Source organism: Mycteria americana, chromosome 2 (genome assembly GCF_035582795.1).
Source record: "Mycteria americana isolate JAX WOST 10 ecotype Jacksonville Zoo and Gardens chromosome 2, USCA_MyAme_1.0, whole genome shotgun sequence".
Lineage (NCBI taxonomy): Eukaryota > Metazoa > Chordata > Aves > Ciconiiformes > Ciconiidae > Mycteria > Mycteria americana.
This window is the reverse complement of record NC_134366.1, coordinates 98473458-98499318: the sequence shown is the minus strand read 5'-3', so window position 1 is coordinate 98499318 and position 25861 is coordinate 98473458. Positions and strand designations below refer to the sequence as shown.

Genomic DNA, 25861 nt, shown 5'->3' with positions numbered 1-25861 from the left:
TGTGCTGTTTAAGTTGCATGGAAAGAACATATAAGTCTGTATGCAGTTACGGTCTCTGAATAGAACTGACATGCTAAAAATCATGTTTAAAGACAATAGCAAAGAAAAAGTTAACTTATTTTTCTTTTTAAATCCTAGTTTTTATCTGCTGAACACATGAATTGGTATAGAGTTCTGTCCCTACAAAATTTATTACTTGGTGATGTGGTACAACAGGGCCTTAGATCTTAAAGGTGAGCAAAGGCTTTTTTGTATTCCTAGGGTAGGACTACTTTGATAAACTGCTTTTAGACAGACAAAAGAGATGCGATCTTAAATCAGTGTTAATGTATGACGGACTAGGAATGATATCATCTAGAGATTATTGCTTTCCTCTGTTTCTGCGGTGTTAACAAATGAATACTCAAGAATGTAGCAGTGAAGCAAATGGGTCTTGATAAATTATGCAGTCTTGACTCCAACTATTGTTCGAGGTAATTGATGATCTTCCATTGGCGTAATGGGGCTGTGGCATAAACTGCAGCACGCCCTAGAGTAGACAAATTGGTCTGGTATTGTTTAGGAACATATTTAATCTATCTTGCTATAAGTGAATCGGTGCCTTTTGCTGAAACATTAAGAGAAAGACCAGTATTTTGATACTCAGTCCTAAATTATCTATAGTTAAATTTACAGTAGTCATGAGTTTTCCTGTTCTCTAAATGCTGAAGTGATAATAAACATAAAACTGTTGCAAAGCAAGGCAGAATTCTTTTCCCTTATCCCTTTAGGTAAACTTTCCTTAATTTGTGGGTTTACAGGCCAATAATATGGTTCTCTTTGTTCTTGATGCATTGTACCAACTTCAGAACATCTACTGCAGTTGCTTGCCTAATTTCACTTTAGATGTACTTACAGAAAACAGTATTCCCAAAGTGAAAAGCTGCCTTTTATTTTTTGCATACATCAGCCAAGATAAAAAGGATTTCCATAAATCTGTGCTTAATTCTCCCAGAACAAACTGGGTGAGTGAGGCAAATCTTGCCCTGAAAATTAAATCTTCAGATCCTTCTTAAAAACTGACTGCAAACTTCTAGGTGTGGGGTGGGAGTTAGATGGCTGTAGACCACTGTTATATGTTTAAAGACTAGCAACAGTACAAGTTGGATATCATAGAATCATATAGGTTGGCAAAGACCCTTAAAATCGAGTCCAGCCATTAACCTAGTACTGCCAAGTCCACCACTAGACCATGTCCCTAAGCACCACACCTATACATCTTTTAAATACCTCCAGGGATGGTTACTCAACCACTTCCCTGGGCAGCCTGTTCCTGTGCTTGATAACCCTTTCAGGGAAGAAATTTTTCCCAATATCCAATCTAAGCCTCCCCTGGTGCAACTTGAGGCCATTTCCTCTTGTCCTATCACTTGTTACTTGGGAGAAGAGACTGACCCCCACGTCTCCACAACCTCCTTTCAGGTAGTTGTAGAGAACAGTAAGGTCTCCCCTCAGCCTCCTCTTCTCCAGGCTAAACAATCCCAGTTCCCTCAGCCGCTCCTCATAAGACTTCTGCTCCAGACCCTTCACCAGCTTCGTTGCCCTTCTCTGCACACGCTCCAGCACCTCAATGTCTCTCTGGTAGTGAGGGGCCCAAAACTGAACACAGTATTCAAGGTGCGGCCTCACCAGTGCCAAGGACAAGGGGATGATCACTTCCCTAGTCCTGCTGGCCACGCTGTTTCTGATCATGCATACAGAGTTAGATGTCTGAGGTGATCCCCCCCCCGTAATGTTAATCCTGTAAGAGTTTGGTTTTAAACTTAAGTAAATGCTATGGAAAACAGTATCTAGAATAAACAACTTGATTTATGCATATTGGGTTAAATAGTTTTTCAAACTTGCTGTTGCCAAAAACAGTTTCGTCCCAAGGTAATTAGCTTTATGAATTGACCCCAGAAAGTTACTGCCTTGGGAAAACTGCAGAAGCCCAGTAACTCTGTTCTGGAAGGAAGCTCCCAGGAGTTTGCCTGCCTTTCTGAGAGAGGAGGAGGCTACCGTACCTCAGCCAAACTTATCCTGGAACTAGATAAAATAAAGCTTTCTTGATGAGTGCATGCTTTACATGGACCATAGGCTGCAACTTCTCTGGGAGCAGTTTCCCCAAGATGTCTTTTACCCTTTTCCATGACTTAACTGTCCCATAAATCTTGCTGGGAGCTTTGGTTTGGTGACAGCTCATGCCTACCATAGAGCAGTGGGTAGCCTGTTTAAAACTCAGACTTTTGTTTTGAGTACATAATTGATAATTAACAGTGAACAAGACAGGAGCTTGCTTGTGGTAGGAGTAAAAGTTCTGGCTTCGCTTTGCAGTCTGCTCTGTCTCCCCCACTCGCCCTTTTTTTATCTGCTCGGAGGTGGCATTGCTTGCCTTATACTGCAGGGATGTCTCCAGCTGAATGCCACTGGCTGGGAGAAATGCTGGGACCAGCAAATAGTGCTTTTTATATTTACATCCTTTTGTTTATTTTGTTTCCTTTGTTATGAAGCAGCAGTTAAAATCACTTTTCTGACATTGGCTTAATACTGCCTTCTCTTTTGCATTTTTGGTTCTTCAGCCATATGCATCTCTAAATATGTTTGCAGTAGACTTCTTTTCAAGCTTGATCTGATCACAAAAGTGATGCTTAAAAGAAACACTGCTCACCTTGCAAAATTGCTGCTAGTAATTACTCAGAAGAGGAAATGCAAGACTTGAATGCAGATTTGCATGGGACATCCTATTTGATATATTGCATGAGAATAAAACCATGAGAGAAAAGGCATGTGGGAAAGGGTGAAGGGAAGAAGAAGTTGTGTAAGTAGGTGTTGAAGGCTAATGCTGCATAATGATCTCGATGATCTTACGGGTCTTTTCCAACCTAAATGATTCTATGATAAGTGGCTGTCATCTTAATTCAGATTTCAATGTTTTTTTTCCACAATTGAAAACATAGCCTCAGTTGGTGAGAGCCAATCTTCAAATGGTTAGAGTCTAGGTGTGAAGAGAGGCTTTCTTTTTTGCCTGGACTGTGGAAATAAAGGAGGAGCCATCCAGCCTGAGAATAGTTATGTTGGGCTTTTGAATGAAGTATTGGGTTGAACGTGTTTTCTAGGCTACAGACAGCAAATGTGCAGATTTGCTACTCCAAGTTGATGCAAATCCTCGTCACCTCATCTTGCTCTTCTCGGTCTTCCCCCTCCAACTGTTTTCAATAATAAGTTGATGAAATGTCTTCAGTATGGTTTCTGACAGTTTGTTTGTACTCTGCAGGTCCTGTGAAGCAGTAGATGTAATTTGAAGAAAATTTGAAGGAACAAATGGCTTTAGCTGGCTGCCCAGACTCCTTTTTACATCTTCCTTATCGGATAGTAAGTTATGAAACTGCATGTTCTTGTCAGCTTGTAGCACGATATTGCTGTGTGCCAGTGATTGATTGTGCATTCAAACTTTTCATCAAACTGCTAATAGCTGTCTGCCAATTCTCTGGGTTTTGCTATGTTTGGGAACAGAGCCTCTGTTACCATCCTGTATTCAAGACCTGCTGCTGAAAAAATTGGGTCACTGATATATACTGATTAAGAATTGATACCTGTCCTCAAAATAGCCAGTTCATATTTGGGAGAAGGCACTTGTTTCCAAAATAAATGGCAAGCTACGATACTTTTTGGTGCAAGACATTTCACTGGTATCAATGTTTGCTGAATGCTGTATTTATAGGAACAAAGGCAGGATCTAACCAAGTGTAAAAATCTCTGTTTGTCGAGTCATTATGCTGTATCTAAGCAGCCAATATGGCATATTACAAAGAATATATTAAAAAAACCCCTCTGCTCAATTCAAAGGTGCTAGGCAAAAATGCACTTAGAAGTTCTCATATTTTTTTTTCCCAGGCAGTTGTGGTTGGCATAATGCATGCTTTGTATTTTTTATGGAACTGTAAATTTGTTATTTTGGGAATGGCCTGGTTTTTGCCCTTTTTCTTTGTTTTCATAGTATGCTTACCACCCTAAGGATTCACTTATGATTTTGGGCCGTGCAGATACACAAATGATTAAACATAATATCATATGACATTGAAACCTTTTTCTCTGAAGAGAAACATTACTACTAGTAGATTACTACAGCCATGCTACTCATTTGAAAGAAAAGCAAAAACCAAACAAAACCACCAACAACAAAAATCCCCAACAAACCCCTATAGGATTTATACATCAGTTTCATAATATGTCAACTTACACTTTTTTCCCCAATAGGAAACTTCAAATTAGTTAAGACTAATGTCAGGATATGCTGAGTTGTCAGTTGAATGTACCTAAATGCTTTTCCTGACAACAGGAAAAATGTAACAGTTCCTTTATAACTGCTTTTGCAGTTATGAAAATAGAATGGACTTTGAGAAATCGGGTGTCTTGAAAATCTGTTACTATACTTGGATCCATGATTTTAAAAGAATATGTGAATAGATGTGCCTGGACTTCGTAATTTTGATGCACTGTGAAATTATGCTTCCAATTCATTTAGAGCATCATCTGAGTCATGATGCAAAGCTGAGGGAGAGGAGAGCTATGTAAGAGAAACTTGACATTGTAGGCAGTCATTTTTAAGCTGCAAATTCTTTACTGATGTCAAACTTTTTCATGAAAATAGTGTCTTTAGTGGTTCATAAGCACTAAGAATGTGAATTTTCCTTGGTATTTCCCCTTGCTCTTACAAACCCTGTAGATAACCTGCTTTAGTCTGGGGCAATCAACAGACTAGAAGTGTCAGAGCAACATGGGTGACTTAAGATGGTGGGAAAGTGACTCCCTGTTAATTAGTTTTGGTCATAGCTTACTGTGTGTTAACTATCTTAAGTGCTTGTAACCAGTTTAAAGACTAGCTTTGGAAGCCCATTCACAACTACTGTGCCTTCTGTCAAAAATGAAGTTTGCATTAAAAAAACCCTGAACATCTGTTTTTCCACCCCTACTAAATATGACTTAGAAGCTTTCATCAACTTGTCTTTCAAATTTGGCTGCAGTGCCAGTATTGTGTTGGTAAAGGGCTGAAAGAAGGTTAAACTAAATATGCTCTAGATTAGAGTGTGAAGAAGTATTCTATTTTTTTCAATACATTTTCTGACTTAATATGAATGGGAGGCTATAGAGAAGATCCCTCCAGAGTCCCCAAGGTTGGGACCTTAACGCTGTAACTTCAGTGTTTAGAATAAATTGATGTGTTGGACTTTGGGATTACGTTCAAAGCAGACAACAAGAGAAATGAGAACCTGGATAAGTGAATATGCACTACAGAATATCCTTTAGGATGCCTTGTTGCCGACCCCTTTCTGCCCTTCCTTTTCCTGTTTTTGGGGAGATGGGCAAGGTATAGATCTCTGACTTTCTTACTGGGCTCTTTGTTTGCAATGTTTGCTGCTTTCAGAATCTTTCGGGTCTTGTTTAAGAGGCTTTTTTTTTTTTTTAACTTTCTCAGGAGTTAGCACATAAACCAGTCACACTGAGTACATTCTCCTAGAAACAATCTCTAGCTTTGTGGAAAAAATCAATACTACCTTTTAGTGGCTTTCAGGAGCCCTTTCCAAATTCTCGAACTCTTCAATAAAAATGTAGCAGTGAGAATTGGCAGTGTTTGTCTTCTGTTCCTGGAAATTCAGAACATAGTCCCAGAATTTCTCAGAAAAAATGGGATGATTTACTGTGTTTCCGTTCTTTTGCAATCTGTAGTCACAACAGTATTTATGTGCAGTGACTTGAACTCTTGGGGAAGATTTAGTTCTTTAACCCTTTGATGCATGAATTGGACAAGACTCAGTAACATAAATAATAGAAGGATGTTTCTTTTCTCAGTTTCTGAAGATAAAATTCTGGGCATGCGGGAATGTTCTGTTCATCTTCTATTTTCTGCCTTCCATTTATTTTCTCATAACCAAGATGCAGGCATGACTTTATTAATAATTAAGTTTGTTTTCAGAGAGCTGAATTCTTATTAGAGAAAGGACTTGTTCACATCATACTCACTGTCTAACTTGGCATAAAATGCGCTACAAGCACTTGGTCACAAATAGGGAGAAAATGGAAATTGCTTCCTCCTACATGTACAGAGCTGTGGATATCAGGATTGCTAATAGTCCTCTTGACCAGATAAGAGAGCAGAATGTTGCACACCATACTTGAGAAGCTTTGTACACTTCAAGAGTAGCGAAGTAAATACCGAAGGGAATTAATTAGTTAGAGGCTAGCTAAAGGTAATAAAAGCCTCCTTTAATGATGTCAGATTTGTGGATGTGAAGATGATGTACTGCCGTTACTACAACAGTCACATTTCCCTGCCTTCAGCTGGAAAAACAGCTCGGCACCGGTTCTCCAGGTTTTAGTACAGCAGCTTTGATCCTTGTTTTCCATAAAATGATACAGTAAGTTAGAAGACACCTTTGGAGGTTATCTGATCCAAGTCCATGGCATATTGAGGTTACAGTTGTTTGCCTAGGGTGCTTCATCTTGGTGAGTGTGGGTTTTTGGGAGACTTGCTTTTCACATTTTCAGGGGTTGTTTGCTTTGATTGGGTGGTTAGAGAGGGTTTCTGTCTTAGCAGGAAAAAAAAAAAATGAAGAAGCCTATATCCCTAATTCGGAGTTACCTTGGTGGATGCCATAATCCTCATCCCTATGAAATCCAGATGCCTTCTATGTGACTTAGTTGTATCTCTGCCACTTAGGAATTGAACAGTCTGACATAGGTATACATGCTGCTGTCCATGTTTGTGTGAATAAAATTTCTTTTGTCCTAAAAAGCACAGCATGAAAAAAAAATCAATTGCAGAATCTGTGTCTAACTAGACTGAAAAATCTGTGTGGGAAGGGCTGTCAAGACCTATGTTTTGGCCCTCATTGTCTACCTGATACTGTTTGAAAATCCTCATTTGCTTAGCTATTGACAGTTGTTTATTGAGACTGTGGAGATCTTTCTTACTATTTGTGATGGGTTGACCCTGGCTGGATACCAGGTGCCCACCAAAGCTGCTCTGTCACTCCCCCCCCTCAACTGGACAGGGGAGAGAAAATACAATGAAAGGCTTGTGGGTTGAGATAAGGACAGCGGGAAATCACTCGCCAGTTACCATCACGGGCAAAACAGACTTGACTTGGGGAAAATTAATTTATTACTAATTAAAATCAAGAGTTAGGGTAATGAGAAATAAAACCAAATCTTAAAACACCTTCCCCCCACCCCTCTCTTCTTCCCTGGCTCAACTTCACTCCTGAATTCTCCACCTCCTCCCCCTGAGCGGCACAGTGGTACAGGGGATGGGGGCTGCGGCCAGTTCATCACACATTGTCTCTGCTGCTCCTTCCTCCTCAGGGGGAGGACTCCTCACACTCTTCCTCTGCTCCAGCGTGGGGTCCCTCCCACAGGAGACAGTCCTCCATGAACTTCTCCAATGCGAGTCCATCCCATGGGCTACAGTTCTTCATGAACTGCTCCAGCGTGGGTCCCTTCCACAGGGTGCAGTCCTTCAGGAACAGACTGCTCCAGCGTGGGTCCCCCACAAGGTCACAAGTGCTGACAGCAAACCTGCTCCAGCGTGGGCTCCTCTTTCCATGGGTCCTCAGGTCCTGCCAGGAGCCTGCTCCAGCACGGACTTCCTATGGGGTCACAGCCTCCTTTGGGTGCACCCACCTGCTCTGGCATGGGGTCCTCCACGGGCTGCAGGTGGATATCTGCTCCACCATGGACCTCCCTGGGCTGCAGGGGGACAGCCTGCCTCACCCTGGTCTTCACCATGTGCTGCAGGGGAATCTCTGCTCCGGCGCCTGCAGCACTTCCTCCTCCATCACTGACCTTGCTGTCTGCAAGGTTGTTTCACATATTCTCACTCCTCTCTCCTGGCTGCTGTTGCTGCACAGCAGTTTTTACCCCTTCTTAAATATGTTATCACAGAGGTGCTACCACCATCGCTGATGGGCTCAGCCTTGGCCAGCAGCAGGTCCATCTGGGAGCTGGCTGGCATTGGCTCTATCGGACATGGGGGAAGCTTCTGGCAGCTTCTCACAGAAGCCACCCCTGTAGCCCCCCGCTACCAAAACCTTGCCACACAAACCCAATGCATGATTTTTAAGATTAAAAATAAACGGCAGCTTCATTTATTCTCATTAGGCTTAAATGTACAAGGATGCTGCTTGTATAGAATTTGGCCCGGAGTTTGAGGTTTTTCATGCTAACGGGGCAAAGGGAAGGACCAGAGTGCACAAACAGGTTTTCAAAGTCCTTGGGCACAGCTGAGTGAAAAAACGCCAGAGGCATTATTGCATTGCGTCATTCTTCTACATATTGTATGAAGAAATGAAGCTGAAATGTTGCTACTGCCAATGCAGAAAGTAATCAGATTTGTGAAATATGGTGTCAGTCAACAGATATTTGTTGACAATACTCTTGTTTTAACAGTTTACATGTATGTGGCGTAGAGGGTTGACGGACTGCAGCAGACATAAAGCACAAAGCAGTGAGAACATTAGTGAATGTTTTTACAAGACATGTTGCGTCCAATATGAAGTTATGAAATCTGTCTCCCTGAGTGTAGACTAAAAACGTTTTTTACAGATAGAGTTGATGCTGCTTGGTAGTTTTTGTTGAAGAGCAACTGGAGCTGGATTTCTAGCCTCTATTTTTCTTGGACAGAAATCTCTTTAAAAAATTGTCCCAAAAGCAGTTGTTTTCACTAACATTGAAATGAAAGTGTGGTGCTTACCTCTTAAAGAGGCCATTGGAAGTGCACTTGCCCCCACTATTGTGTGTCATCAGAATATTGTATGTGAAACAAAATAATATGAAAGAAAGTTGTATCTCACACTAGGCTTTTATACAATTCATTACAGTGTCCCTCGTACATGAAATACCCATCAATTACTCTTTTTGCTGTACCAGTTTACCTTTCTACAATTCCCATTGAAAGTCTGTACTTAACTGTTTGCACTTCTACTTTTGTATTCTAATTTACACAGAAGTTGGTTGGCAAAACATGAAGTCTTTTTTGAAGGTGAATGTGAGCAAGAAATTTCAAGTGTCTAGGTCCACATTTTTCAGTTATATAAGGTTTTTCAACCCACCCAAAAAAAGAGACTCAAAGCACTCTAGTGGTCAGTCATACCATTTACTACTTACATTACTGCTAACAGTGGTGAGGGAACAATGTAGGTGTTCCAAATAAAGTGAGGAAATTACAAGTGAAGAAGCTCCATTTTGCATCTTCTTGTTAATGGTTTCATGGTCATGCTTGAGCAATAGACTGAACCTATCTTTTAATCTTGTTATGTCGTTATATACAAGCAGTCTCTTGAAAAGTCTCTCAACAGGGCGTGGCGCGTCAGTTTGCGCAGCAGTTCACGCAGGCAGGGCATGTAGGGAAGGAGAAGTCACCCTACTAGCTCAAGAGGAACTGTGAGAAGTGAGTTCATTTGGTAGTCCCCATCCTTTCAGAAGAAACTCAGCTATGGTCTTCATTCATCAGAAAGTGATGCCCTCTGTGCTCGCCAGAGTGGATGTGGCTACCCAGACAGAGCTCCCCCAAAAACATGCGGCCACCCAGGTCTCGGGCTGCAGGGAGTGCCTGGGCCTCTCACTGTTCACACGTGGCAGCTGTGAGGACAGCTGTGTGAGGTGCGACCAGGTGGATGACTTGCTCTGCATGGGGGCAGAGCTAGGGGAGGAGGTAGAAAGGTTAAGGAGCATCAGGGAGGCTGAGAAAGAGGTCAACTGGTGGTGCCATGCTCTGCCCGCCCTGAGACAGGAACAGGAGCAGCATCAGCCACCAGTAAGAACCCATGACTAAGGGGATCCTGTATCCCCCCCCACCGGGCTGAAGGCAGCAGCTCAAAGGAGGAGAGTGAATGGACGTGAGTCCACGCTCGTGGCGGCAGGCGAAGGCCCTCCCTGCCCACCTCGCCCCCCTAGGTGCCTCTGTACAACAGGTATGAGGCCCTGGAGGTGGAAGGCCAGTCAATGGAGGATGGGGATGACGGTCCATCTACACCAGAGGTGTCGCCCAGGTCAGAAGAACGTACCTCTCGTATTAACACCACTTCCACAAGGAAGAGAAGATGGGTTATAGTTGTGGGTGACTCCCTTCTGAGGGGAACCGAGGGTCTGATATGCCGGACGGACCCTCCTCTTAGGGAAGTCTGCTGCCTCCCTGGGGCCTGTGTGAAGGATATCACTAGGATGCTCCCTAGCCTGGTACGGCCCTTGGACTATTACCCCCTACTGCTCTTCCGTGTGGGGGGTGATGAAGCTGCAACACGAAGTCCTAGGGCAATCAAAAGAGACTTCAGGGCCTTGGGATGGCTAGTAAGGAACTCTGGAGCACAGGTTATTTTCTCCTCTCTCCTTCCAGTTATGGGTGGTGACACTAGAAGGAACAGAGACACCCAATCTATCAACTCATGGCTCCGTGGCTGGTGTCATCGCCATGGATTTGGTTTTTTTTGACAACGGGATGGCCTACACAGCACCAGGTTTGCTGGCATCTGATGGGATTCATCTTTCTCAAAGGGGAAAGAGAATCTTTGCTCAGGATCTTGCAGGGCTCATCAACAGAGCTTTAAACTAGGCTTGAAGGGGGAGGGGGATAATATCAGGCTTGCCCGAGGGAAGCTGAGGGACGATGTGCCACGGTTAGAGGGAGCGGGTACCAGCGAGGGCACTCAGCCTGTGTCTCTGAGATGTGTGGGGTACACTGGGGCACAGCTGAAGTTGAACAGAGTTGAGCTAGGGGATACTGAGGCAATAGGAGCCAAGACGGAAATGCCAGTGAAGCACCTCAAAGCACACAAGGCGTGTTCTTCTGTGAAGGAGACACGGATGACAGCCCAGCTAAAGTGCCTCTGCACCAATGCATGCAGCATGGGCAACAAGCAGGAGGAGTTGGAAGCTGTTGTACATCAGGAAAACTATGATATGGTTGCTATCACGGAAACATGGTGGGATGACTTGCACAACTGGAGTGCGGCGATGGATGGCTATAAACTCTTCAGGAGGGATAGGTGAGGCAGGAGAGGTGGTGGGGTAGCCCTATACGTCAGGGAGTGTCTGGATAGTTTAGAGCTTGATGATGGTGACGATAGGGTGGAGTGTCTATGGGTAAGAATCAGGGGGAAGGCCAACAAGGCAGATATTGTGGTGGGAGTCTGTTACAGACCACCCAACCAGGATGAGGAGACAGATGAACTATTCTATAAGAAGCTGGGAGAAGCCTCATGATTGCTAGCCCTTGTTCTTGTGGGGGACTTCAACCTACTGGATGTCTGCTGGAAATACAATACAGCAGAGAAGAAACAGTCTAGGAGGTTCCTGGAGTGTGTGGCAGATAACTTCCTGACACAGCTGGTGAGTGAGCCAACTAGGGAAGGTGCCCCGCTGGACCTCTTGTTCACCAACAGAGAAGGACTTGTGAGCCATGTGATGGTTGGAGGCCGTCTTGGGCAGAGTGATCATGAAATGATAGAGTTTTTGATACATGGAGAAGTGGCGAGGGGGGTCAGCAAAACTGCCACCTTAGGCTTCCAGAGGGCGGACTTCGGCCTGTTTAGGAGACTGGTCGAGAGAGTCCCCTGGGAGGCAGCCCTGAAGGGCAAAGGAGTCCAGGAAGGCTGGACATTCTTTCAGGAGGAAGTCCTAAAGGCACAAGAGCGGGCTGTCCCCAGGTGCCGAAAGACGAGCCGGCGGGGAAGAAGACCGGCCTGGCTGACTAGAGAGCTTTGGCTGGAACTCAGGAAAAAGAGGAGAGTCTACGACCTCTGGAAGAAGGGGCAGGCAACTCAGGAGGACTACAAAGGTGTAGCAAGGCTGTGCAGGGAGAAAATTAGAAGGGCCAAAGCTGAGCTAGAGCTCAATCTGGCTGCTGCTGTAAAAGACAACAAAAAACACTTCTTCAAATACATTAGCAGCAAAAGGAGAGCTAAGGAGAATCTCCAGCCCCTAGTAGACAGGGGAGGGAACATGCAGTGACCAAGGCTGAGGAAAAGGCTGAGGTACTTAATGCCTTCTTTGCCTCAGTCTTTAATAGCAGGGCCAATTTGTTCTCTGGGTACCCAGCCCCCTGGAGTTGGAAGATAGGGACGGGGACCAGAATGGAGCCCCCATAATCCAGGGGGAAATGGTGAGTGACCTGCTGCACCACTTAGACACTCACAAGTCTATGGGGCCTGATGAGATCCACCCGAGAGTACTGAAGGAACTGGCAGAAGTGCTCACCAAGCCCCTTTCCATCATTTACCAGCAGTCCTGGCTAACTGGGGAGGTCCCTGCTGACTGGAGATTAGCAAATGTGACACCCATCTTCAAGAAGGGCTGGAAGGAGGACCCAAGGAACTACAGGCCTGTCAGCCTGACCCCGGTGCCAGGGAAGCTGATGGAGCAGATCATCCTGAGTGCCATCACATGGCATGTAGAGGATAACCAAGGGATCAAGGCCAGCCAGCATGGGTTTAGGAAAGGCAGGTCCTGCTTGACCAACCTGATTTCCTTCTATGACAAGGTGACCCGCCTAGTGGATGAGGGAAAGGCTGTGGATGTTGTCTACCTAGACTTCAGTAAAGCCTTTGACACGGTTTCCCACAGCATTCTCCTGGAGAAACTGGCTGCTCATGGCTTGGACGGGTGTACTCTTCACTGGGTAAAAAACTGACTGGATGGCCGGGCCCAAAGAGTGGTGGTGAATGGAGTTCACTCCAGTTGGCGGCCGGTCACAAGTGGTGTTCCCCAGGGCTCTGTGTTGGGGCCAGTTCTGTTTAATATCTTTATCAATGATCTGGACGAAGGGATCGAGTGCACCCTCAGTAAGTTTGCAGATGACACCAACTTGTGCGGGAGTGTTGATCTGCTTGAGGGGAGGAAGGCTCTGCAGAGGGACGTGGACAGGCTGGATCGATGGGCTGAGGCCAATTGTATGAGGTTTAACAAGGCCAAGTGCAAGGTCCTTCACTTGGGCCACAGCAACCCCATGCAACGCTACAGGCTTGGGGAAGAGTGGCTGGAAAGCTGCCTGGCAGAGAAGGACCTGGGGGTGTTGGTTGACAGCCGCCTGAATATGAGCCAGCAGTGTGCCCAGGTGGCCAAGAAAGCCAATGGCATCCTGGCTTGTATCAAAAATAGCGTGGCCAGCAGGACTGGGGAAGTGATCGTGCCCCTGTACTCGGCACTGGTGAGGCCGCACCTTGAATACTGTGTTCAGTTTTGGGCCCCTCACTACAAGAGAGACATTGAGGTGCTGGAGCGAGTCCAGAGAAGGGCAACGAAGCTGGTGAAGGGTCTGGAGCAGAAGTCTTATGAGGAGCGGCTGAGGGAGCTGGGATTGTTTAGTCTGGAGAAGAGGAGGCTGAGGGGAGACCTTACTGCTCTCTACAACTACCTGAAAGGAGGTTGTAGCGAGGTGGGGGTCAGTCTCTTCTCCCAAGTAACAAGTGATAGGACGAGAGGAAATGGCCTCCAGTTGCACCAGGAGAGGTTTAGACTGGATATTAGGAAATTTTACTTCACTGAAAGGGTTATCAAGCATTGGAACAGGCTGCCCAGGGAAGTGGTTGAGTCGCCATCCCTGGAGGTGTTTAAAAGACGTTTGGATGAGGTGCTTAGGGACATGGTGTAGTGGTGGTCTTGGTAGTGTTAGGTTTGCAGTTGGACTCGATGATCTTAAAGGTCTTTTCCAACCTATACGATTCTGTGATTCTGTGAATTTGTCCCTTGATTTAGCTCTAGTATTCATACATGTTTAAAACTACAGTTTACTACTTTTGTATTTAAGAGAAGGCTCGAGGGGGATCTTATGAATATATATAAATACCTGAAAGGAGGGTGCAAAGAGGACAGAGCCAGGGTATTTTCAGTGGTGCCCAGTGGCATGACCAGAGGCAGTGGGCACAAACTGAAACACAGGAGGGCATCACTCTTTCACTGGCACAGGTTGCCCAGAGAGATTTTGGAATCTCTATCCCCAGAGATACTCTAAAGCCATCTGGACATGGTCCCAGGCAACTGGCTGCAGGTGGCCCTGCTTGAGCAGGGGGGTGGACCAGATGACCTCCAGGGGTCCCTTCCAACCTCAATCATTCAGTGATCCTGTGAAAATCAAAAGCAACGGATCTCTCTAGGTTCTGACTTGCATGCAACTTTTAAGATGCCGCTTCCAGGTTGTAAAAACACCCACGTTGATAAACAGGCCATTTTCTGTTTTTTTCTTACAAAACTTCACGAGACCATTCTGAAGTAATGGTAACAATGAGTTTAGCAGACTATAGCACCAAACTAAATGCTGTATATTTTTTTCTTATGAATGGGATCTTTTCCAAATGAGTAAATATTTAACAAGCTGTTTACCAACTGGTTATTTTGGAGAACTACCAGTATCAGTATTTTCATGTTAGTAACCGCTCTCACTTAATGGAAGAGAGAAGTTGATGTACTAGTCGTAAGACAGCTTCATACTTCAAACGTCTAAAATATAAGAGAATGGAAGTTGTTTCTTTTTTTCCTTTTAAATTGGCTTTGTTATAATCAACTGGAATTACGTTTGTGATAGGTTGGGGGGGGTGTTTTTAATGAACCTTCCTCCTACAGATGTTCTGTGCTCTACATATGAGTAAATAATAACAACTGGAGAAGATTGTTTTGTTTTTTAAGAGGAAGATAAGATTGCTGTGCATTTGGAGCTGTCACTTTTCAAGAAAGTGCTGTGGCTCGGATAATTCTTAGTGTTGCTGTCCATGCCAGTTGGCTCAGGCAGGCCTTTTCTATCCTTGGAAAAGACCGGAGATATAATGTTGTCTTATACTTAAGTATTTCCAAGAAATATATTTAGATACAGACCTTGCTAAAAGTTATGCCCAGTAGATTTTCTTGCCTTACACAGTCTAAAGGGAGACTGTTTGATCAAAGGAGGGACAGTTTTTCATAAGCACTTATGATTTGTTCTTTCTATAAGTTAAAAAAGGAGGGGGAAAAAAAAAACCCAACCAACCACCCTACAACCAAAGTCCTGTGATTCTGCATGAAGCTGTTTAAGTGCGATCAACTCTGAGAGGAGAATTTTTCTGTTTCTACACAGAAACTGTGGGTACAGTTTCCAAACTTCATTGTTAATGTGCTATTTCATGGCAGGGATCATTTTGTTTCTACACTGGCAGACCATGTAGTTGTAATGCTGCAGCTGAGTCCTGAACTGAAGCTGCTGTTCAAAGAAGAACGGATAGCCTTAATTCACTATGGCTTCAGTGGTGGATGTGCCACTTAGTGAAGCCACTTCGTGAAGCTAGGGATGAATATAGCAAGTCCACCTAGCACTATCTATGACTGAAAAGGATCTTCACCTGCTTCTTTTGCATCATCTAGGAATTTTTCTTTCATTTTCTAATATAACACAATCTGAAATACTCTTTTAAAAGTTCTCCCTAGGTTCCCACAAAACTGTCGCTTTTCAGGTGTATCTTTCATTCCTAGCGTTGCAGGTACGTTCCGTTTGTGGAGACGTGGGATGGAGAGTGTGGCATAGAACTAGGACTTTCTTCTTGAAGGATTGGCTTTGCTTTTTCAGGACGGAATTTTACCAAATTGATCAGCTTTCAGGAATCCTTCATGTAGAAAGGGCCAGATTATTGGTATTAATGGCCTTTTATTCTAGATAGTATTGATATTTTAATCCGAGGCATTAAGATACAGTGTTTTTCTTTCTGGTTTTGAAAGAACAACAAGCAATCAAAGGTAGAACACAAATGCCCAGCAAAGCTCTCAGGCTTTATTGCTATTTTAAGATAGCTTTGGCTTGCGTACTGGTAAGACCAGTGTGCATATTTGAAATTCTAGCCTCTACAATGAAAAGACAAGCCCTCGGAAACAGCCCGTGGTTTTGGACCATGCTTGTCCTTTGCAAGCTGAATGTTAAACAATGACTTAAGAGTCTACTACACACTGGCTGTAGCTCTTGATGTCTTACATACTGGCTCCATTTTTTGACATAATTTTGGCAAGTGGGGGAACCTGGCAATCCTTCATGCTAGAGGCCTTAGCTCTAATAAAGCGCTTTAGTTATTAGCACAAGTAAATAGTTGTCCATTTGTGCTTCATTAATGCATATTAGTCATACAGTAAATACTGTCATGCTGGCAAGTTCCCCAGAATACTGAATACTTCTGCACAGTTCAGGAGGGGGTTTCTGACAAAGTGGTGTTGGCACCTTTCTTGAAGAAGTTCTTGAAGCTATTAGTGTAGGAGAGTGACAGACCATTATTTCGGCTCACGTGGGTTTTTGTAAAACTGATACTTCAGCGGAGGCAAATAAGTATTTTTGATGAATTTTATGCTGTTGCAGTAGGTCCTTCTCAAGTTTGCAGTTAACTTTTCTACAGTGTTCAGCTATATCTGAGGCAGATTGCTTTGGGATGTGGGGAGTACAAATAAGGTGCCTACTTTTCTAATGAAAAAAATTAGATATTCTACAATCCCATAAGATTGTCCAATATTGTAAAATTTTAACTATATATTTGAAGAACCTAGCATGTGCAACAGTATGAGGAAATCAAAAGGCAGCACAGTGATCCATGATCTGTGTAAATGCTTTGGTTTCTTGCGAGATAAGACCCTTAATATAAATGGTTTAAAATTGTGAGCTGAAATGTCAGGTATGACTTGTTATTTGGAACAGCCAGCATAGATTTACCAATTGCTTGTTATTTGGAACAGCCAGCATAGATTTACCAATTGCTTTTTTGTCCTTCGTGTGCCTGGCAATGACTTCCAGAAGGACTTGCTCCATAATCTTGCCATAAACTGGGCAAGGCTGACCAGCTTCTGGTTCCTCATATCCTCACCCTTGCCCATTTTAAAGATGAATGTGATTTTTTGCTTCTGCAGTCATCAGGATCCTTCTCTGATCAGTGACTTATTTTTTGAAGATAAGAGGGAGTAGCCTCACAGTGGTATTGGTCAGCTTCCTTAGCACCTTCTAACGCATCCCATGTGGTCCCAGGGACTTGGTCCAGTTAGCTTGTGTGATCCATAATCTTTGCTGTGAGTAATGGTTCAGTCCCCCAGATGCTGACACTATGCTCAAAGAACTGGGAGATGTGAGGATGAACTTTACTAGGAAAAACTGAGGCAAAGAAATCATTGATCTTTTGTGTCCTTAGCTGCTGGGTCCCATGCACAAATGAGCACTAACTAGACTAATATTAGCCATCCTTTTGCCCTTGTTTATTTGTAGAAGTATTCCTTGTTTTTTCTTGGTATCCTTTGCTTGTTCTGGAACAAGCTGGGCAGTATCTTCTGCTTGGGCAGTATCTCCATATTCCTCCTGCATAACCTCCTCCTGCTCTGACCTTCTTTGCATTTCAGCATTTGAGCTGAGGCAGGAGTTGCCTGTCTATTCACCCTGGCTTTCTGCCATTCCCCTATGACTTCTGCATGCCAAAATGGACTGTTCTTGAGCTTTGAGGACGCTGTCCTGGGAGATCAGCTTGTTGTCCTGGGCCCCTTGGTCCTTCAGAGCAGTCTCCCATGGGAACCTGGCAAGCAGATCCTTGAGCAAGCCAAAAATCTGCTTTCCCGCAGTCCAGGGCTGTAATTCTGCTAGTAGTCTTGCTCCCTTTGCTTACTCTTGTTACCTTCATCTTGGCATGGCGTCAGGCTGCTATCAGCCTCTACCTCCCGAACTGGTGGTTCTTTGTCCGTGAATTAGCTTTGCTAGCTTGTCGGTCAAGCAGAGTGCTTCCTCGGTTGGCTTGCTGATCACTTGTGATGTGAAGTTATCTTCAACCCACTCCAGAAATCCATGTAGCATCCAGTGCTGGCTGCAGCTGGAACCGCACTGTTTGCTTGTGAGTGGGTCAGAAATGTGACTTAGCTGATTTGTCTCCAGTTTCTCCCCATCCCATGCACCTGGCTGCAAAAATGGACTTGTTTGGCCTAGGCAAGACAGGTGCTCTGAGCTTTCATCTTCTCCAAGATGATGGGTGCTTCATTTGGAAACAAGCATTGAGGTGGAAAATGAGGGACTTGCCAGTGTGACAGAAGCAAAGGAGAACTTAGGGGTGCTAGCCAATAGCCCAGGTGTCTCCTGGCCCACCTCTGTCCTTTGTGGCTTCCCAGCCAAGCTGTTGGTACTCAGTCTCCTGTCATGGCACCCTCCTGCCTTCCCTGGTGTTTACTCTCTCTGCCAAGGTTTACATCCAAGTGGGCTGTCTCCCATGCTGCCTTCTCCGAGGACCTACTGCCAGCCATATCTGCCCCAAGAACCACCCTTGGGGCAGCGTGGGGAAGCTCCCCCTCACTAAGTGGCTTGTGAGTTTCCACCCTCAGGTCTGACTGGTGCTGCTCTCCTTTGGTCACGAGTGCCCCTGGCTCCAAGTCATTTGGTGGGGATGGGCATGAAGCACTAGGAGTCCTGGCCAGATACTCTCCTTTCTTCTCCACTGGGGCCCGCTGCAGAAGAGATGCCGCCCCCCATGCCTGGAGCGTGAAGAGGCAGTGCAGGTCAGGAAGTAAGGGCTGACACAAGCGTTGAAATGCATGAACTGTTTTATTGACTGTAAAGAGACTGTGCCTAGCCTGGCAAGGCTAACGTCTCCTGTTCCTGCCTGTGGGTTTTCTATCTCCTTCACCCCTCTGGCAGGGACCTGAGCTGCCCAGGATTTCCTTGAGTGGTTGTGTGCAGGCTGATGGAGAGTAGTGCCTGGGGGAGCGTGGGAAAAGACATTTTGGTCCTCCTGGAAGGAGATCAGTGCCTCTCTCTGGAGGGTGTCTTGGCAATAATGATGTCAGGAGGCAGTGACTGTACCTGTGGCTAGTCCACCTCCATGGGCTCTCTTTCCTAACCAGCCTCTGTGGGCTCTGGGTCTCCTGCCACCTGGTTGAGCGAAGCCCTTTAGTCCTGCACAGTCCTTCTGTGTGCTCTTATCCTGTTCCCCCTCTGCATATCCTTCTTCCAGAGCCCCTCGCTTGGGCTCATCCTTCCTTGACTAGCAAGGAGGCAGGAACCCCTTGGCAATCCAGGAGTGGTTGCCATGATCACACCGCCATGACCACTTGTCATGACCTGCTGGAAGGATTTCTGTAGAAGGTAACTCTAGGATCATAGGTTACATACACATTCTTCAGTGTCTCGTGTTATTTGTAGAAGTGTATATGTGAAGTTAGACCACTTCAGTTAGTCTCCTGAACGTAGCAGATACCCATTTATTAAAGCAACTTACAGCATGTTTACCTGCCCACACATGCACACTCAATTTATGTGAATTTTTTTTCCTTTTCAAATTCATGACAGACTCAGAATTTTTCAAACCAAATATTAATATCAACATTTGAGGTAGTCACCTTAAGCTTTCTGTAGCTGGAGGCACTTGTAGAGCCTGTACTCTAAGGTGAACGTGAATTAAGACTTCAGAGTGCCCATTTCTCTACTTCCAACCACACAGAAGTATAAGGCGGTGTGTTGTAAGTTTGATGGGAAGAATGCCTTCCTACATGTATGCTGATTAAACTTCTGCATGAAATAAATATTTTTTTTTTTCCTGACATGAGCAAGTGGTTAACCAAGTGTGCTAAAGATGTTCTGAAAAAGGCATCTCTTGCGATCTTGTTTTTTCTGGAGTCCTTTATGTCCTCAAAATTATGACAAACTGCTGGCTGTTGAACATGAATGGGCTGGATGGTTTAGTCGCAAACCATAACTGCTATGCTGGATGAGAGCAGGTTGGAAAAATAGTTTTCTGACAGCATATCTTTTAGAGCATGACTTGCCCTGAAGATTAAAATAAACCCAAACCCACAAGACCAGAAAATTCTCATCGACTGTCCCACTAGCATCTTCTGGAACAGGGATATTGACACAATAACATGCATTATTAGAATGCAAGATTACACACATGCTGTCAGGATTGTGGTGGTGTGCTAATGAACTCCGAGGTAATTTGCCACAGTTAATTTTCTTGTTTTAGCTAGATGTAATGGTCTTCAGTTCAGCTGTATCCAGAAGGTGGCTTGTTCGTCTCACCCACAGCTTGCTTCTGAAGCCTAGTTCAACGTTTTTCTCTTTTCTTCCTCATTCTACAATTCCTTTTTTTTTTTTTTTTTTTTTTGATCTCTGGTTTGACTTTAATCTCAGCAGTCTTTCCCACTACCTTTATTCCATAGATCTGCATTTTGGGGTTAGAAAGAGTATCTCACAACTAGAGGAAGTGGTATAATAAATATTGATTGTGCTGTAAAAGTTACCACCCTGAACCCTGGAGTTAAATCACCATCTCAGCTGAAGCGGTAGCTGCTCATGTGCAAGCTGCTAGCCCCTTGACCTGCAAAGTAAACAAGTTACTTCTTTGTCCTCTCCATCTTCAGCACTGGTTTCAGGGAAGAGAAGAGAAAGAAAGGTGTTTTAAAGCCACTTTAATACTGATTGAAGAGCAGCTCATCTGATTGCATCCTGTCTTCCTCAGAGTGAACAGTAGAAATCCATTTGCAGAAATTTTCTTGTGGTTAGTAGCTGTCATATTTCAGCGTTGCTAAAGCCAGCACGATCAAATGTTGTGCACATGGCAGTATTATAACAGTGGGATTTCTTGAACTTTTTTTCTGGCTGACCAGCTTTGCAATCTCTGTTGAAATGTCTCCCTGTTTGGAGACCCTGTACCTGGGCAGGTCTTGTTTGGGGTGGTTTGCTTGTTTTGTTTCATGTGCTACCTTGGCAATTTTTGGCACACCAGACCTTCGTCCGGTAGCATACTGGTAGTTATGAAAACTCTTTGATCCGTTGAGGCCTTAATGTAGCCCAGTATTCACAGGGTTTGTGCAGAATTAAAGCAGCTGCTGCCACTAACCACGTTGAAGCGTCGCAGTGTATATTCTGACGTGCTGTGGGTAACTTTGTTGGATGTGTCCAGTAGGTGTTAGCAAAAAGTGGGGAGAAGCTGTACAAAATAAGCAGTCACTTGACACACTCTGTGAACAACTAGTTATAAAACAAAACAAAACCAAAACCTTCCAGGCATGAAGAGGTGATTGACATGCTTGCTTTCACCAAGCAGGTTTTTTTCCGACTGCCAGTTTGTGCAAAAACTAAAGATTTACACTTTGTGTTGGGTTTTCCTGGGACAGCTTGTAACTTTACATGTAATCTGTTACTATTTAAATGCAAATTGCTGAGCTTTTGCAAATTTTCTTCCTTTAGAGAATGTTAAGTTGATAAAGATTTTCTGATAAAGCCGTCTTCTTGATGCAGGATAACTGGTAGAGCTACATGCAATTAGCTCACTTTCCTCAAGGAGGGAACAACATGGCAGCCACTACATTGAGGTAGATGTATATAAACATATATATTAATACTGGAACAAGTGTAGTAATTAAGCACATTTCATATTGTACCTAGATTTTTGAAAATCAGAGAAAGGTAAATATCCAGAGCACCGAGAGAAGTTCTCAGGCTAAAAAGTACCTTTGAGCTGCTTGGATTTTAATACAGTCGAACTAGTTACTTCTTTTTCATATTCTGATAAGGACTCTGAAGATGTAGGAAATACCGCAAGTTTCTTTCATTTTGAGAAGGGGGGATAGGACACTGGCGCACTGAAATATCCAGGATGACCGCTGTTGTTAGTCTTAGCTTAATTTTTGTTTTGTTTTCTTTCCAACTGTTGTGAATTGACAATTTGTACGTAGGCAGCACTGCAGTATAGTTTATATTAGAAATATTGTCCAACTGTTGCTAACATTTGGGAGCAATGACTAATAGAGCATCACAGTTGAGGATTTTTTTTATTTATTTTTTTACTTTTTATATTTTTTTTAGGAAAACTTTTGAACATCAGTGTGAAAGGTGCAGTGATGTGAATTCCTTAAAATTGTGAAGGTCAAATGAGATTTGAACATGATTAAAGAAAGAAATGCAGAAATAAAGGCCGCTTGTTTTATTGGTAATGGTGTTGTTTTTTTTTTTTTCGGAGGGCTTGCAAAGTAACCTATTACTGCAATGTAAGCAGTACAAAATAACTTTTTTTTTTTTTTAAAGTACCCATGTATTGTAGACTATTTCTTACACTCCCTCATTGTCTTTGCATAAATTACATTACTGATTTGCTCTGAGAGAGTGGAACCCTGCCGTTCGGTTAGGGGAGAGCACAACGGTCTGTTCCGATACAATATCTGATGCTGGGTCCTTAATCATGAAAGGCATGATTGTTGTGCTTTAGAGATGTGTCTGTGATTTCTGTGGGGTTTTTTGAATAAGGTATGGAGCTGTCAACTGAGGTGTATAAATCTTTACCCCGTATCTGAGATTTTTAAATACCTTTTTTTTGGTAAGGCTTGCTGTTCTGGAGATGTGTAAAGGGTTAGTTCTGTGTCTAACTGAAAGCAAGTCACCTGAACTATAGATGTCCTTGTCTGAGGTGGGCAATTAGTTCTGGGGCAGATTGCACCATGTAACGGGTAAACAGTTCTTTATCTAAGCAGAAAGGTGTATGTGGTCAATATAATTAGGATCATAGGTTTGATCAGATGGGACAGCCATTTCTAGACCTAGTTAATTACTTATCTAGTGCCAAGGATCACTCTTCAGGGAAGGAGGGGAGGGGCATCAAGCACACCCTAAATTGCAGCAATTGAGCAAATTGGCTAGAAAGTAGAGAGATAAGGTCGATATTGCTGATAGTTGAAGCAAGTAAGGATAGCAAAGTAGTCTTGTATGAAGCTGTTCAACATGACATTTGAAATTCATCAGATTTTCAGTTTGAAGACCTGAAGAATAATTTCATTAGCAATCTGAGATTTACTTTGCTCACTGGCAACCGGTGAATTTTAATGGTCTGTGTGAGCACAGTGGCTCTTGCCCCATGGGAGGTTTATCATTTTATCAGCTCTGTCGAGGGCTGTGAAGAATCATCTTCATCTGTCGGCCCATTCAAACCCTCAGTTTGAACCTGAACCATCAAGAAGACAAAAGGGGAAAGCAGGCCCACATTCCGATGAGATAAACTCCTTTGCTTTGTGTTTCATGCTACTTTCATTCCTTTGTTAGAGTTTCATCAGTCTTGAGTTTTCAGGGCTTCATATACTTAAAAGTAATTTAGGTTATCTGGCTGTGGTTGCTGCTTCCCAAAGCACAGAGATTTGAATATCTATTCTTAAAGAGAATGCACTTGTATGGAAATAGTGGTTCCTGCAACCTAGGTAGCATCTTCTTATCTCTCCTCCTTCCCCTGGCCTGAGACACACAAATGTGTTGCAGCAGTGCCAGATCCCGGAGTCCACCAGGTCACCCTTCCAAGCATCGAGCTTTCCAAGGTTAATGCGGGGCATCATTAGCCTGCGCTGGGACAGACTGTCCAAGGCGGTTCGCAGAACGTCTCCCATCCACTCAGTGCAAGGGTGCTGTCAAAACCTGACTCCCAAAGCCAGTGTTCTTGGAAGCAGCTGGCCAGCAGCGCTGCTATAACTGGAGCTCTAGTAGGTTTGATGCCAAGTAGAACAGACGAGCTACCTTGTATTTCACAGGTCTGAGCATGGGGAGGGCAGTGGGTTGAAAAGGATCAAATATCCTGTACCTTCTTTCTGTGTGTTACAACTTCCCCCGAAAGAACATGTGGAGATCTTTCTTTTTAGTGCAAGCTAAAAGAAAATAATTTTGAAGACGCTTTCTCAGAATGGACAGGTGTGTTAGCAGGTGTGTGACACGCTGAAATTTTCCATAGCACCTGGGTAGTACAAATATTCCCATTATATTTCCTTTCATCTTTGTGATGAGGAAGTAATATAGTCTCACCATGCACTTCAGAAACTTGGACAAAACATAGAAGGTGACCCTGGTAAGGATTCTTGAGTAGGCTAATGGTCTTACGAGCAACAACATCATTATGGGTTGCATTACTCCCTTAGATTGTGTGAGCACCCTCCAGTATAGTAGTTAACACGTATGGACCGCTGAGTTCATTAGAGCCTTGCTGTGCTTTTAACTCAATTTAAGTAGTGTAGTCTAAGTATCAGTTCTTTGATAAGACAATGATGCAAAATCTCACTGAAAAGCCTCTTTAAAAAGAAGAGGAATATGACTACTACTTTAGTTTATACTTTCTCAGGGTAACAAAACACAATTTTTCTGTTTAATTCCTATTGGTAAATACAATTCTCTCTCAAAGAAAACAGATTTTTCAGGGACTTTATTGGTGGAGTCAGTATTGAGCAAAACCAAAGAGCTTGGAACATGCAGTAAATTAGGGTTTTGGTAGCTTTGTCAGTGGCAGTCCCTTGCCCATGAGAGTGATTTGCTTTGGAGGTAAGGCTAACTTAGAATTAAGTACAAGCTAAAGATACATTATCAGGATCTATGGGCACCAGCAGAAGAAACAGAATTTCCATATAAACATGTAATTTTCTAATATGAAGAATATCCTAATATAAACTTCATTTATTCAGTGGTGTTTTGTTAGAAATGAAAAGGAACCTAGTTTATGTTTTAAAAAAAGAAGCAAAAGGACACTTTATCAGAAAGTAACTGCTTCATTGTTGTGAGTGCTTTCTAGCTGAAGACAGCTCTAAGAAGTGGTTGCTTTCACTGAGAACCTTGTGCATTTGTTTCTTTTCTGCATTTCAAGACTTTATTTTAGCTGTAAACTATGTAAACTGTCTCTAACAGCCACAGTGGTTTTAGTCTCATTAAAAATAGAACAAAGCTTTTAGCATTTCTAAGCCTGTCAGTTGGATTCCCTCCTTGCTAGCTGATTAAAAGACAGCAACCATGATGCATTGAATTTTCTTCTACCATAATAAATGGCAGTCTGGTCCAAAAAGTGCACATGGTGGAATAGACTACCATTTTCTCTGTGCAGAGTACGGGGAGACAGCTAAATTCTTGCAGAAGCGGTTAGTTTCTACTGAGAGAGGACTGCATCTAGTGAGAGAAATTTAATTTGACGTGTTTCTTGCCAAATTCTGAGTTTGGTAGTGTTGAAAACCCTGCTAATGCAAGTTTTGCAAAGACCAGCCTAGGGAAGCTGAATCTGTAATGCTAGCGTGTACGCATGCTGTAGAAGTGCATTGCTGAAGCTGTCAGCTAACGTGGTATGCTCACCCCTGCCTTACTGGAGAAAAGCCTTTTACGAATAAACTGCTGCTACCAGATACTGTTAAAGGTTGCTAATCATGGTCCAGCTCTTGCCAGATAAGATTTATTTATTTATTTATTTCCTGGGGGGCTGAAGAGCCACTTTTTCTTAAAAAAAAAAAAAAAAAAAAAAAAAAAAAAAAAAGACGAAGCTGGCTACTAGGTAACAGTAGTTTTTGGTGTGAAATAATACTGCCCTGGTAGCAGTTGCAATGCAGGTAATGACAGGTCACATAGCTGGTAATACTCCTTAAAATAAATCTGAAACACCTTCAGAAAAATAACTTTCTGGCTCAGCTATAGCAGTATATTGTATATCAGTCCATGTATTTAAGAAAGCTTTTTTTCTTGGTGTAGGAGAAGAAACACTTCACTGACTTGGGGCATGCACACTATGGGGTTTCGGTGTTGACAATAGGGTCCAAACACCCAGTTTTTTGCTGAATTGAAGGACCTTCTGGTCAATGGGTTTTTGAAACCCAGACAGGGGTCAAGAGAGAAGTTCCTCCAAGGTCAGACTGGCAAGCCTTTCTGCCTTCCCCTGTATCATGGGATGTAATATAATTCCTGTGATTCATTTAACAAATTCCCTGCCACTGCAGAGACATAGACCACGGACGCAGGTCTGTCTTGTCTGTCAGTCTCTCTCATTTTCCTTTTTTCTTTGCTAATTCCTGGTATGTTGCGTTTCTCGTAGCTATTGTGTATGTT

The 25861-nt window shown here is 43.4% G+C and overlaps 1 protein-coding gene across 6 annotated transcripts in view; it reads left to right on the top strand.

Annotated features, from left to right (window-relative positions):
- GRB10 (growth factor receptor bound protein 10) overlaps nt 1-25861 on the top strand; it is a 153472-nt gene that overhangs the window by 33526 nt on the left and 94085 nt on the right. For all 6 annotated transcript variants that reach the window (XM_075494114.1, XM_075494117.1, XM_075494116.1 and 3 more), the window contains exon 2: nt 3293-3390. In XM_075494114.1, coding sequence (XP_075350229.1) covers nt 3340-3390 — 51 coding nt within the window. In that variant the 5' untranslated portion in view covers nt 3293-3339. The remainder of the gene's footprint in view (nt 1-3292; nt 3391-25861) is intronic.